The sequence below is a fragment of the Callorhinus ursinus genome, unplaced genomic scaffold (genome assembly GCF_003265705.2).
Source record: "Callorhinus ursinus isolate GAN/ISIS: 27379988/994484 unplaced genomic scaffold, GSC_fseal_2.0 scaffold4, whole genome shotgun sequence".
Lineage (NCBI taxonomy): Eukaryota > Metazoa > Chordata > Mammalia > Carnivora > Otariidae > Callorhinus > Callorhinus ursinus.
In genome coordinates, this window is record NW_027397066.1 from 121,241,193 (window position 1) to 121,255,341 (window position 14,149).

At 37.6% G+C, this 14,149-nt stretch overlaps 1 protein-coding gene across 3 annotated transcripts in view; it reads right to left on the reverse strand.

The window, feature by feature from the left end:
* Nucleotides 1–480: 480 nt before the first annotated feature.
* OTUD4 (OTU deubiquitinase 4) overlaps nucleotides 481–14,149 on the reverse strand; it is a 42,636-nt gene continuing 28,967 nt past the window's right edge. For 2 of the 3 annotated variants that reach the window (XM_025874255.2, XM_025874254.2), the window contains exons 14-21: nucleotides 12,980–13,142; nucleotides 11,042–11,165; nucleotides 10,687–10,742; nucleotides 10,121–10,195; nucleotides 8,942–9,089; nucleotides 7,919–8,179; nucleotides 6,911–6,951; nucleotides 481–5,492 (exon numbers count right to left, since the gene is read on the reverse strand). In XM_025874255.2, coding sequence (XP_025730040.1) covers nucleotides 4,290–5,492; nucleotides 6,911–6,951; nucleotides 7,919–8,179; nucleotides 8,942–9,089; nucleotides 10,121–10,195; nucleotides 10,687–10,742; nucleotides 11,042–11,165; nucleotides 12,980–13,142 — 2,071 coding nt within the window. In that variant the 3' untranslated portion in view covers nucleotides 481–4,289. The remainder of the gene's footprint in view (nucleotides 5,493–6,910; nucleotides 6,952–7,918; nucleotides 8,180–8,941; nucleotides 9,090–10,120; nucleotides 10,196–10,686; nucleotides 10,743–11,041; nucleotides 11,166–12,979; nucleotides 13,143–14,149) is intronic. The other variant, XM_025874256.2, reaches the window with a different exon arrangement.

Genomic DNA, 14,149 nt, shown 5'->3' on the forward strand with positions numbered 1-14,149 from the left:
CACAAACCTTCTACTTGTAAAAACAGTATCACGAAGCATAATAAAGCAAAACACAGTAAAATACATGCCTATACTGAACGCTAACTTTAAATAAAGTCATTTAATCTGTAAATTATTCTTAGTCTACACATCCCATTTCATTTAATGAATGCTGGAAAAAATGGTAGAGAGCACTAGTTCTAAAACCACTCAGAGCTAGGTCCAACTCCAAATTCTACCACTTATTAGCTGCCTGACCTTAGTCAAATTAAATTACTTGGCCTATCTCAGTTTTATATATGTTTAACTAGGGAAAATAACAGTACCTACCCCATAGATTATAAATCCCACGTGGTTTTTAGTTGCACATACTAGAATTATCTTCTGACTGGATAGAAACCATGGAAATCATCTCATTTTTAGATGCTTACTAAAACTCCTCTTAAAATTTATATGCTATATTACTTGGTTAACCCTGAAACCAAAGAATCACAAGCAGAATCAAGAGACAAAATTTAATATATGCACACAGTTTTATATATAATGCAGCATCACACCATGTAGGGCATTTACTCTTGTTTTATACATTCAGATATGTTTGAAACACTTCTTAAGGCTACAAAACAGAACATAGAAAAATAAACAGGAATATATTCAACACTTACAAAAAGTGATATGATAAAGAATATAAAGTACTATTTTCCTTTCAACACTTCAAAAGATATGTATATATACTTTTTTTACAAGTAACATCACAAATGATCACATCTTCACATGCTTTTAAGTATTATTTGTACTCAGTGTAAGGCTATTATCATTTTTCATACATAAATTTTCTTCTAGCTCTGTAACAACGCAATTTTTAATCCATTCAAGTAAATTCAACCCCAAAGTTGCTGCTTCCCAGCATTAAGACATGCACCCACCCCTCTTCTAAGATTTTCTAAAACTTACATTTCAGGGGGGAAAAAAATTCCCAATTAGTGGGAAAGTGGCTGATACTAGTAGCAAAACCTTAGTTCTCTGAAATTGACATACTGGAACTGAGCCATTACTAAGATTTTAAACAAAAACACAATAGCATTTAGACATTAAATAGGAAGCAAAATACAGTAAACAGAAATCGTGTAGCCAAATATGCATTCTCTTTAGCTACACTAAAATGGACCTTGCTTAGTACCCATAAGTGAAAGACTAAGGTTACCTCATCTAAAACCAAAGGTAAAATAAATGAGGCATAAATAAATATTGCTAGTTTCTAGGATGGCTGAATGTTTTCTAAACCAGAAATGGTTAGAAAGGAACTTTATTGCACCAAGTCAATCATAAGCAAGATTGCAGTTCACAGGCATCTTAATTCAACCTTGAGTCACAAAGGAAACACACTGCAAAAATATACATAGTTTGCATCAAATAAGCTGTTACCAACATTGTGGTTGGGGAAGACCTACTCCTGCCAAGTCAAGACAGGATCTGGGCTTAGGTCAGCCATGAAAATGAACACACGGGTGACCAGGAAACAAGACAAGGACTGCACAGATGCTAGCATCCTACTGCCAGTGAGTACATGGACCAAGGGCTGAAGATGTAACTGAGAGGAAACTGGACTTGAGAAATACACGTGACACTAAAAGGAAAGGGTCAGGAACCAAGTTCAGCAAAAGCAACTAACAAAAATCAACAGGTGAGCTTTGGTCGTTCTAAACATCTGTTCTTCAAAACGTGTATAATCATAATACAGTGAAGTTCCATAATTTCTAACTCAAAACACAAATGATTCTCACTTCTATGCTTCTGTTTTTCTCTTATGTAGAAACATTATATCTCATGTCAGCATACCTTATGACTCAGTTAAAATGAAGGACAAAAGCTTGCTTGGCCCTAGTTTGACCTCAGCATAAGGCAAAATCCCCTGCACTAGTAAAACATTTAAAACAAAACTAAAGGAAAAAAATAAAACTGACTTTCATGCAAAGACTAATTTTAAAACTAAATATCAAAAGTCAGAGTTCTTTTATTCCAGAGGTCACTGCGTAAAGTACAATCTGCTAAAGTTCTCTTTCAGCACTGTTTCCATCATGTCCTGGAGGTAAGATATGGGAAACAGGAAGCAAATCAGTATTTCCTGCAGGAATTAGAGAGTATTCTGTTACTCAACTGAGGTAAGACAGAGTGACAATGAAGAAATGAACGGTATTCTTTCCTATCGACGTTTTAGACATTTCCAGAAGAAACGGAGATCCAATCTCAGTCAATAAAACGAAAGACAGTGGAAATAATTTCTTTTGGACTCCTGAGATCAAACTTATACTGAACTTTTAAATCTGGTCATTATATCTAAATGTGTTTTCATAAAAATTATCAGGTAAGCTAATGTGACATAAAAAAGCATTAGCTGAAAGTGGAGAGACCCTATAATCTTCTCATTCCGTTAACACCTGCTGATGTTAACCAAGAAAAAAATGGCTTCGGCAGTACCTTCCCCAACTGTTCTAGCTTAGAAGATGACAAAAAGAAACTTTTACCAAGTTCTCTCAAGAAATTTTTTTCTTTTCTACACAACCATCCATCTTTACAAATTTTTACCTAGCACCATCATAATAAAATGTTATCTTTCAAAGTGCTCTCTAAAATCCTATGTTACAAAACATCTAAATGCTAATCACTATTCAAATCAGCAGTTACACAGACATTAGGTAATTAAAACACACAGAGGTAAATAACCATTATTACAGTACAGTGGAGATTCAACTGAGCCTAGCTGGCATCCAAACATTCCTGTGGGTAATCAGAGAACCCAGAAAACTCATCTGCTTCAGTTTGTCAAATTCAAGTGAATTGTATTTTCCTTTAAAAGTAATCTGCCTTTAAAAAACAAAAATCTATTTTTGGCTAGGTATATTACAAATGGCATGCAGAGAGAAATTACTACATTATTTGCATAGCACTCAAACTTCCTGATCCAAAGAGAACATAAAAGGGTAGATTTTTCACAATGGTATGTACAAATTAAGAACCACAAGCTACAGTTATTTATAGAGTAACACAGATGCATGAATACTGTGTTGATTCAGAGTTAAATCTCCAACTGAGAATAGAGTGCAACATGCAAAGGGAATTTCTATGAATACTGCCAAGACTGAAAAGAAGCAGGATCAGAAGAGCTAGGTTACCGTAAAGGTAACCAAGCCATAAAATGCAAAGCAACCTGTTTCTAGCAGCATCCTCTAGAAAAGAACTAGGAATCACAATCATCCTTTTTTTGTACAACAGTTCCAGGCGAGTGACAAGCTGAACATGCAAATGTAAAGTGATACACATAACCAATGGTGCAAAGAGAAAAACAAAACACAGTAACTCCATAGAAACCTGTCAAGCTAAAAATTTTTAACATTTCTTCTCACAAAATATTTAAATCTTTGTCAGTGCATTAGTGTTAAAGTGGCATTAAAAAACTTCTGCAGTTTTAACAGATGCAGATTATTTTCAAAATGCATAGCATCTACATTTCTTTCAAGTAGGCACCATGATATTTACACCAGTGCTAGGAATTCTTGGTGGAAACAGCCATTTCATTAGATTTCCTATTATTTCTTAAACATCTGTCTTGTATGCGATCTCAAGTTCAACAAATACTCACCAAAATTCAAAAATATACCCTATGAATATTAAAAGAACTATATACAACATTTCTAAGACACAGGTTAATAGGCTGCCTTATGTGTAATATTAAAGAGAAGACATTATTCAAGTTTGACAGATATTGAGATGAAAGGCCTTTGGGTTGGAAGCATTTCAAAAGACAACAGTGTTTTAGGCTAAGAATTATTTGAGCCCAGTTTATGACTAAGGCATTGCATAATAAAATATACATTTCTATTTGGTGCAATGTTATGTTTTGGAATCTATAGTGTGTCAAATGGTATTTTTCTTGTCACTTTAGTAAACACTATAAAGCACACATTTCCAACATCTGAAATTAAACTTATATAAGGAAAAAACCAAACACTAAATCTAAGTTTTATATTATAAGCTGTTTATAAAAAATACTTTAACAAACTTATTTTATACTTTTTATGGGGGCAGTTACCTGATAAACAGATTCTGAACAAAGAAAAATGGCAATGCCAGGAACTGACTTGCCCCTTGAACACATATCCAAAATCTTGTCCAGGATGGGAGTGAGGGTCAAGGGGGAGGGGAGGAGATAGCTCCAATTTGGGTTTTTATTTTAATGTATTTTCTTAAAGCCTTCAGAAACATTCCACCTAAGAAGAGGTTTCTGCCCTAAAATACCACAGCATCGACTGTCAAGTGTTTTGCCCCCGATGGCCATCTCCCATTCCCGATCTCCTCCTGTCCCCGCGATAAGGCCGTCCTCGGGCATTTCGATGGTACTGGTAACCTTCATCTCGGCTCCTGCTCGGCGGCCCTTTCCAGGACTCCTCGCCTCTCGCATGCGGATATCCACCTCTACCCGAAGAGCCCCAATCACTTTTGTACTTCCTGCCTCCGTAAGTCTGATTATAAAACTGCTTGGATCGACCGCTTCTCAGAATATTAGACACTTCGTTTTCATCTTCCGAACTCTCTTCTTTTGGTCTTTGCACTCTGCTATCCACAGAGTTGGACCCACTGACCACAGCAGCAACAGTCTTAGGATCTTTCACTTTTTCTGATTTTTCTTTCAGACTTGGAATGGTCCTTTTAGGCTCAAGTTCAACAGGCACAGTTTCTCTCTCTCTGTTTAGAATCTGAGTGGGAAGATGGGCCTTTTCCTCTGCTACAGGAGGGACGGAAGCCAATGCCAGATCTGCCTTGGGTGTCTGGGACGACTGCTCCGCCCGGCCTTCATGCTTACTAGCACTCGCTTCAGGGACAGAATGTGCGCCCTCACCTCTGGCCTCCTGAAACTCATCTGTGGAAACTGAACTACATTCTTTAGACAGATCCAGATTCTCCAAGGGCAGATCCAATTCCTTCTCATCAGAGGGCAGAACAATATTCTGCCGCATGACTGGATTTTCTATAAATCCCTGGAAAGGATACCCATACCAAACAGGAGGAAAGAAAGGAGGTGCAATGGGAACTGGGCCTAAGAATGGATTCGGTCCAAAGGACGGTTGCGGGAACATATTCTTGCCACTCAGTGACTCCTCATATTCAGCATGAAGAAGCTGCCCAGCGTTTTCAGATTCAAGATCAGCCTGGTAAGACAACGGTCCATGACTTTCAGACACCTGAGATGGAGGGATAACCAGAGGTGAAGAAAATGTTGGCGGTCCGATCTCTGCCTGTGGCATCTGCCCATTAACACTGGCCTCAGTCTGCATAGGGAAGTGTGCATCGGTACAGGTACAATCACTTTCGTTCTGAGAAGGAGCTTCCTGGAACCAAGGGTTTGGAGGATACACGGGGACAGAGACCTTTGGGTACATCCTGCAGGCTGCCAGGTAGGCCTGGTGCAGAGGGTACAGGTAAGAATGTGGGGCCCACATAGGACAACTATATGCCTAAAAGAGGAAAAAAAAAAAAAAAACAGTTACATTAACAAAAGGGGGTGTTTAGAGCGAGTACTTCAAGTTTCTCATGCCTGCCAAGACCACCTCATCACTGTGATACGTAACATGGAAAGGAATTACAAAAGTCAGTCACTGTTCTAAGATTCCATTTTTATTCCTATCCTGCAAACCACCCAAAGTCCTGGTATTGAGGTGATGAGGAGACAATATGATGAACTCACTCACAGATTATCAGGATCACTAACTCCATCCTTTGGATATAACTGCATGGAAACAATTTTGGGTGATACAGATCCCAGAAACAACCACCATCAAGCACTTGAGCCTCCAGCTTTGAATATCTCAATCACTGGCTCTCTAGCTTGACCTGCATTCGTGTTCTGGCTCTACCCCTAACTCATTGTGTGACCCCACGTCAACTAGTTAATTAGTCTGGACCTTTCTGTTCTACCAGAAAAACGCTGGTATAGAGGTAGAAGATCCCCAAGGTTAGGACTCTACAGGTTCAGGAGCCCTGAGAACACTCCAACTGCACAGATTAATGTTAGACCTCCAGTCAGAGAAGGGAAATACTCAAAATAAACCAAATCTTTCCCCCTGCAAAGAGCCAGCTAAACTCCAAACATAAAGAAAAATTTACCAGTAATTGGCAAATTAACCAATTAGCTGAAGCAAACATTAACTAGTTAAATATAAAACTAGACAATAAATACCATAGACGATAAAATTAACTAAGTCTCCTTTAATGAAATGACCAGTGCCTATACAGGAAGGCACCTTACTTCACATTTTAATGCTCTAAAACCCACAGAAATTAATCCGAAACAGGAGATAATACAGCACTGACAAGGACATAGAGTTCTCTCCAGCCTCTCTATGACAAGCTATTTCCAGGCTGACGACTTCCCAAAGGATACCTCTGCTCTGCCAGTGAACACATCACCTCCATAGGAGAACTTTCACAAGTTCTTTCCTTTGATCCCAATGAGGCAGATGGAAGAATATTATCCACATAACACAAATGAAAAAAGCTAAGCTAAGATACATTAAATGACTTGCCCAGGGATATATAGCTAAAAAGTGATGGAACAGAATTTCAAACCCAGATCTTCCATTAAATTCCTCAAGGAAGGCATTTTCACTAGGCTGCCCAGGGGACGAGGACTATCTCCTGAATATACTCACAGGGTTAAGCCATTGCCAATTAAAAGGAAAAGCAAGCAAATACTGCAGCCTCAACCACCACTAAAAACAAACTACAGCACTGAAAATCCTAGTTCTTAAAATGTGATTTAGTAAACTTTAGTAGGTCATTCACCGACAAGATGAGTTAAGATTATTTAAATACTGACAATTTAAAACAGTATTACCTTAAAAATCACTTATTTAAAATGATAAAATATAAATACCTTTACACCAAGATTAAAGAAGAATCGAAGAATGTTCTTATCTAAAAATAACATAATAATCACTCATTAAAATTATACATTAAAAAGGTTCCCCCGCCCCACTATCCTCAAACAATATATAGCTCTAAAAACAATTTTGCCTACTGAAATTGTTTTCTCTAGCCTGTGATATAAAACATAGATAAAAACTGTAATATAACCAAAACCAAGCTCTGTTACTATAGGGTAATTCCAGGTTCAATATGCTTTGTCTTTGCTAATACCTAAGTCCGAAAATGGCTTAAACTGAGATTTTTATCTGATTAAAACTAATTTTGTATGAAGGAAACTCAGGTGTTCATTATATTTCTTTTTTAACTCTGTGGGGTTTTAAAAGTTATGAAATAAAAATGTGGGGGGATATGGGTAAAATCAACATAAACCTAACAATGATCATTAATAACAAAAGATTAGTAGGTATTCATTTGACATTCACCAGTTATCCATAGACTCAAACATCAAACCACTAACAAAATTAGCCACAAAAATCCATGACTGTTCAATTTTTCTACAGATAGGAAATTTTGCAAACTAAAATTCCTTTAAAAAGGCAAATTTAAAAGAAATTCTTAAAAAATATATTGTTATATTTATTCTTCTCTTATCATTTTTTCATAAATGACATAACAGGAGTAGTTTCAAAACCCAGTCCAGTGATGAGAAAACTCAGTAATGTTTAAGTTACGTAGTTAGTGACATTATTAAGATTTAATTCAAAATGGTTTTAGGCTGTTTTTGAAAAAAATGACATAGGGGAGGGACAGTTACTAAACATACAAAAACCATATTCCAATCAAACCCAAGCTGACACAAAGTAAATGACTGAGAGCCAAATCTCTTCTCTCTTTCTCAAAGTCAATCCTTCGGCTTACTCAGTAATATAACCTCTGATTTCTATTCACATTTCTCACTGAACCCCTATCAGTACTCGATAAATAAAATTGGGTAGAACTCAGAGAAGGATCTCACCTTTAGGCAGGTCCTCCCCAGTGTGACACAGTGAATAAGGTGGTGCAATGGCTCGATCTCCTTTTTCATTATAAGGAAACCCAGGGTAGAGTGGGTCTTGGTAAAGGCTCAATGTCTGAGGCAAAGGCATCAAGGGCTGGTTAACCGCCTGTATTGACACAGGAACTGGAGAGGGTGTTAAATGAGCTTGGGACACAGCAGAATCAGGTCCAGTGGTCAGAGTCTGTGTCACTGACAAAACAGGAATTTGAGCAGGGACACCTACAAAATAGAAGGAAAGGAATCACAAACTATAAAAAGGTGAAAATATTTCTCCCTACAAATGTAAAGTTACATTAAGCTGAAAGGTAAAAAAAAAAAAAAAAAAAAGAATGCTGTACAACTGACATAGCTGATAAAATGGTATATAAGAAATCTAAAGTAGTACCTTTTATATCAACCAAGAACCCTCCTAGACGAGGAAATGGGCTCAGGAAACAAGCTTTGAGTCAATGTCTTCTAGTAAGTTGTAGCTCTTACAGACATGAGCAAGACACAGAACCAGGCAAAAGGTTCAATGGCTGGGTCAGGGGGGTACACAGAGCTGGTGGACGGGAAATGCAAACTGTGGTATCAGTGCTGAGCACAGTGGAGAAAATCAGCTCAAACATCTTGCTCCTGAGATTCTGAGGGTCTATCTCAAATGAATACCAAATTAAAATGGCCCTCCCACACTGGAAGCAGAGCAAAGCAGAGGACCACAAAAAGCTCTGTGAGGCTCTACACAGCTAACCATGCTCTGAATTCAAGCTATTAAGAATTTGAAACCTCTGGGGCGCCTGGCTGGCTCAGTCTCAGTCGGTAGTAGCGCATGCAATTCTTGATCTTGGGGGACTGGGAGTTCAAGCCCTGTGCTGGGTGTAAAGGTCACTTAAAAAAGTAAAATAAAACATTAAATAATACTAATAATAAATTGACCCTGAAGTCACTGACTTGGAGGGCTTTTGTTGGTTGGTTCAAGGAACTTTTTAATTCTTAGCTAACCTGTTGGTCCAAAAGTGGTAGGCTCACTTGGCCAGGCCGGCACAGTGGTTGGTAAAGAAGGCACCGCAGGGGCAGCACTTAGATGAACCTCTGGAGAAACTAGAAGGGGAGGAGCTGGGTGTGACAAAGACACGTGTTCTGCTGGCTTCTTCGAGAGAAGGGGGTGGAAAAAGACAAGAGTTCATTTTGTTTAACACTAATTTTAACACCAAATGTACGCTCAGCTGCCTTTTACTTAACTGTAGTTTCTATGTAAGTGGTCTTTCTGATCTTAGAAATGAAAGAAAAACACAGTAGCCAAAAATTCCACACAAACAAATTTGATCCTAACCAGGAACTGCCTACCAAAAGTCACAGAAGACACTGGAAGAGATATAAACAAATTCTAAAGCAGCCTGAATACTATGCTTTTAAGGAAAGAATGCAAAAATCACTGAAATCATTTTGAAATTCCTGAGTTATTTTGAATTGCTCCTCACACAAAGACATACCCTAAACCGTACACTCTCCAAGTGACATGAAGGATGTTAACTGAAAGGCAAGGAAAGACTAAGAACTTTATTCCTGTATGAGACTGAGAATCACCAAAACGTCTGACAGAACTGAAGTTCCTTCTTCATTACATTTGTAAATTGGTGGTACTGCTTTCTAAATGTCTATTTTTCTAACCTCTTCGATCATTACATTCCCTCCCTTCTACGAAATAATGGTTAAAGATTCAGACAACTCCTTAAAAGTAGAAATTTGTAATTTCCCTTCAAAAGTCTAATTTTCAAGCCAACCCAACCCACCACAAAGATAACACAAGATACCAAATGTAAACTTATTTGAGATCAATTCAGAAGTATGGCTTCTAGGTCCAAAAAATGGCGTTATAAAAACTAACACTTCATGGAGGCGCCTGGCTGGCTCAGTCACATGCAGCTCTTGAGCTCAGGGTTCTGAGTTTGAGCCCCACGGTGGGTTCAGGATTACTTACAAACAAGAACAACAAAAATCCACAAAACTGAAAACATTCTGGACTAAATAAGCAACAAAAAAAATTATAGATTAATCACACTGCACCCAAATTAAGATGCCAGAGTAAGTCTTCCCATTTTCTGTTTTTAGATGATCATTTAAAGACATAAGAAACCCAGAGAATGAAGCATTCGATGTCAAAACCAACAATGTACTTACTTGCTCTGCAGGTGGGCACTCTTTCTTTGACTTTGATGGTGACGAAACTCTTGCACATTTATCATCACTAATATTCTTTGGAAACAAAAAAAACGAAATTTTATACTTCAAAGACCCACATTCTAGAATCATGGTTGCCTATACAGCTCACCCTACCTGCACCTGACTGAACCCTCTCATGACTAAGTATTTTTTCAATTATATCTGATCTTCAACAGGTAACTTGGCCTGCACATCCTGATCATATCAAACTACTAGGCAGTTTTTACTGGGGATATGGTTTCAAAAATCTTTAAAAATCGCAGTCTATTACAGAATAATGGAAATAATGGAAAGTAAAAGCTACTTTCCACTGATTCAGAAAGGTCATCATAAAGAAATGGGTTATGTGAGTGAATTCTCCTCAAGCACGAGCATCTTTTCCCCACTTTTTCTCTGCTTTTCTACTTCCAGAACAGTTATGAAATGATAAAATCATCTCCAGCTTTTCCTTCTACTTCTTCCTCCTATTTTATTATGTTTAAGGGGGGGGGGGGCAAGATGTAATTATTATTTAAAACATTTACCTCCAACGTGCTTGGCTCGGGTTTTTTATCCAAAGGAGTATGTCCATGAACAGAGTCTGTAACAGATCAAAAAAAAAAGGGCAGTTATCAGCCACTAAACAGGTCTGTGGACAGAACAACAAAATATGAAGACAGACAAAGCCAAAAGTACTATTTCAACTGTGTTTAGTCAATGAAAAATGCAGTTTTTGGAATGACATTTAATATGCTTTAGCCTGAGTCAATGTTCCTCTGCAATGGGGAGATATGTGACTGTTACACTACTTAATGATTTAGAAAGGATTCTTTCCCAACCTATGACTTTAAACCAGACACAGAGCTCTAGCATCTGCTTTCAAATGATGAAATAACATACCTTTATCTTTCCGTTCTTCAGTATCTGTTCTCCGCCTGCTTCCTTTTCTGTCACTTACATGTGACGATTTTCTCTGGACACATGGGTTGCTACTCTGAGAAGCTGACTGACTGACTGATGAGCTCTTAAAATGAAAACCCAACACTTTGTTTTAAAGATTTACCCACAAATGTATGAACAAAAGTCTTATAATTCATCTTACTTTTCATACATCTGATTAAAAATCTCAAATTTCATAGCCCTATGTCTTTGTATTTCCAAAACTACAAAATAGGACACTGCATTCCTGTTTAAAGTCTATAGCAACAGGCTTATTAATAAGTCAAAAATATTAGGCAATCAGACCTGTAGCCTAAATTAGTAGTGCGACTTCTTCATACCCCTTCTTCAGGAAGCCACCCTGACCAAATCTTTACCTTGCAACGTATTACACTTATATTCTTTGCACCAAGAACAGCATCCTTCATACCAACCTTCAAAAGCTCATTGTAGGGCCACAGACCTTTCTGAGGGAAAAAATACCCAAGTGCAAATTAGCAGATACAGTGCACTAGGATTCTTTCCACTGAAATGCTGACCATCAGCAAATCCTTAAGGTCTGCATGAGATCCAACCTTCTAACTGGGGAAACAAAGGGACAAAGTCAGGTTTCTAAGCTAAACTATCACTGAAAATCCTTTCCTTCTCTAGCTCTCTGTGAGTAAATGTTGCACACAGCTGAGAACAAGAACTCAGCCCTCTGTGACAGGAGTTTTCTAGAAGACGAACCTGAGTCACTATCAAGTCCAAAACAGGTCTAAAAATGGTGAGTGTGATGACCCATTTTAACAATCAAAAAATTTCATTTATTCCCACATTACACTAGTTGTATTTTTTACCGTTCACATACACTAGTTGTATTTTACCATAACAACAACAACAGTAACAACAACAGGACAAAAAGCTAGGATACAAGTGTAAATGATTTGTACTTTTTTATTATCTAAATGTTATGTTATGGGAAAATAACATCTATCACATAGAGACAAATATACTTAGCATAAAACACACGATTTGGGTACATCTTCCAATAATTCCTAAGCTCCACCTCTGTGGCCAGACTGAACTACTATTCCAGATCAGTGGTTTCAAATGAGCATCTCACACCTCTAAAGGATTCCACAGAGGCCCGATTATTGAGTGTATGATGCTATAATGTTTTATACTGGTATACCTGGTGGCATCCTGTAATATTCCATTTTGTTTATTTAATCCACTGTTAAGAAAAAGTGTCCAACCACCATTCTGAAACATACGGTACTTGGTTCACTTACCGGTATTTACAAGACCATAGGCACAGGACCCCCAGTGCCCCAAACTGAGTTAGTTACCTCACTTTACATGAGAGCTGTCTTCCCTTCTGACTTCCCCCATAGAATTTAAAGACCCAAGGGTAGAGAACATTTCTTTCATCAGAGAAGTATCCATCACAGCCCAGCATCTGACACACACACAGTGAGGGCAAAGCCACTGGATTACATGGACTACCACCTCTGACAGCAAACACTCTGAATGACAATTCTTTCTGTATCTATTAATTAGGTCCTGGTGTGTTTAGTAAAGGACACTGAAAAGAGTTTATAGACGTATCTTGTTTACTGAATGTGAACCTCTATTACATAACTTTAGCTAACAAAATAAATGTATTTTGTTTTGGTTCAAGAGACAATACTAAACTAGTGAGCTAACCAAGTTACTTGCCTCAACTCTGCCAACAAGTAATATCTTCACACCTCATCTTCTTCATGAAAAATGTGAAACTGAGGGGCAACTACATGATCTTTAAGGTACCTTTCAGTTTAAAAATTACTAGTCTACCATTAGAAACTATAGTTTAACATAAACACTATATTAAGGAGAGACTTCTAAACAACTTTTAAAATCTCTTTTCATACATACGGAAAGGGCTGGGAAAGCCTGTTCATCTCTGTTCTGAATCTCAAAGAGTAAACGAGATTCTTCTATAGCTTGTTTCTCTCTGCGCTCTTCTGGGGAGAGGCCAAAATAGTTAGATTCTCGATTCGTGTGATCAAAATCCTCAGCTCTCTCACGATCGGGTTTTCTGTCAAATAAAACATTCTCGTCATGAAAAAAAAGACAAAGTATATTAAGTACCTAAAATAATTTTTTTTGCAATACAAATATTTGACTAATTTAGCTACACTGTGACATTATAGAACTTTTGGCAGCCTGACTAATAAATGTTTAGTAAATGGAAGCTCCTGTAGCCTAGGCCACATGACAGAGTCAAGACTAACAATAGGAGAAAAAAAGAAAGAAAAGAAAAATAGAATTTATTCCAAGTGGTACAGAAATAACAGATTTTTTTTCTTTTCATCAGGGCAGAAATTTAAGCACTATATATACTCTTTATGCCATAGTCCAATACTGTCATAAAATTCACTTTCAAAAGAAAAGGGAAAGTTATTAGTTTGGATCTCAAAAGCACTCTCATTTTCTGTACCCCATTTCATTTCTGTACCTGCAACATTCAAAGCAGACTCCAGGACTATCCTCCTGCTTTTTGATGATACCAATGAGAGAGATAGAAAGATAGAAAGCATAAAAATTAAAATACACCAGACTAGATAAGAACTGCCCAGATAAGACTGCCATCATCTCAATATAATTTTGGTCCGAGAAGGATGACAAGAAATTTGTGCATAGTTCAGTAGCCTATGCCAAAACCCTAATGTGTTTATATGGTCACAATACCAAGACATATAATCCTCCTTTTAAAAGTGAGGACATAGGGGCACCTAAGTGCATTCGACTCTTGATTTCAGCTCAGGTCATGATCTCAGGGTCGTGAGATCAAGCCCACGGCCGGCTCAAAGCTTAGTGGGGAATCTGCTTGGATTCTCTCCTCCCTCTGTCCTGACCCCCACCCAAAAGTAAATAAATAAATCTTTTTAAAAATAAATAAATAAATGAGGACACAATGATACCATCTAATTTTTTTTTTTTTACCTCCAAAATAAAGAATAGCCATTTCATGTCCTCATATAGTCCCACTTAAAATCACACCCTAATTCCAACAGGGCAGATGTCAACCCCAGTTGGAGAAAA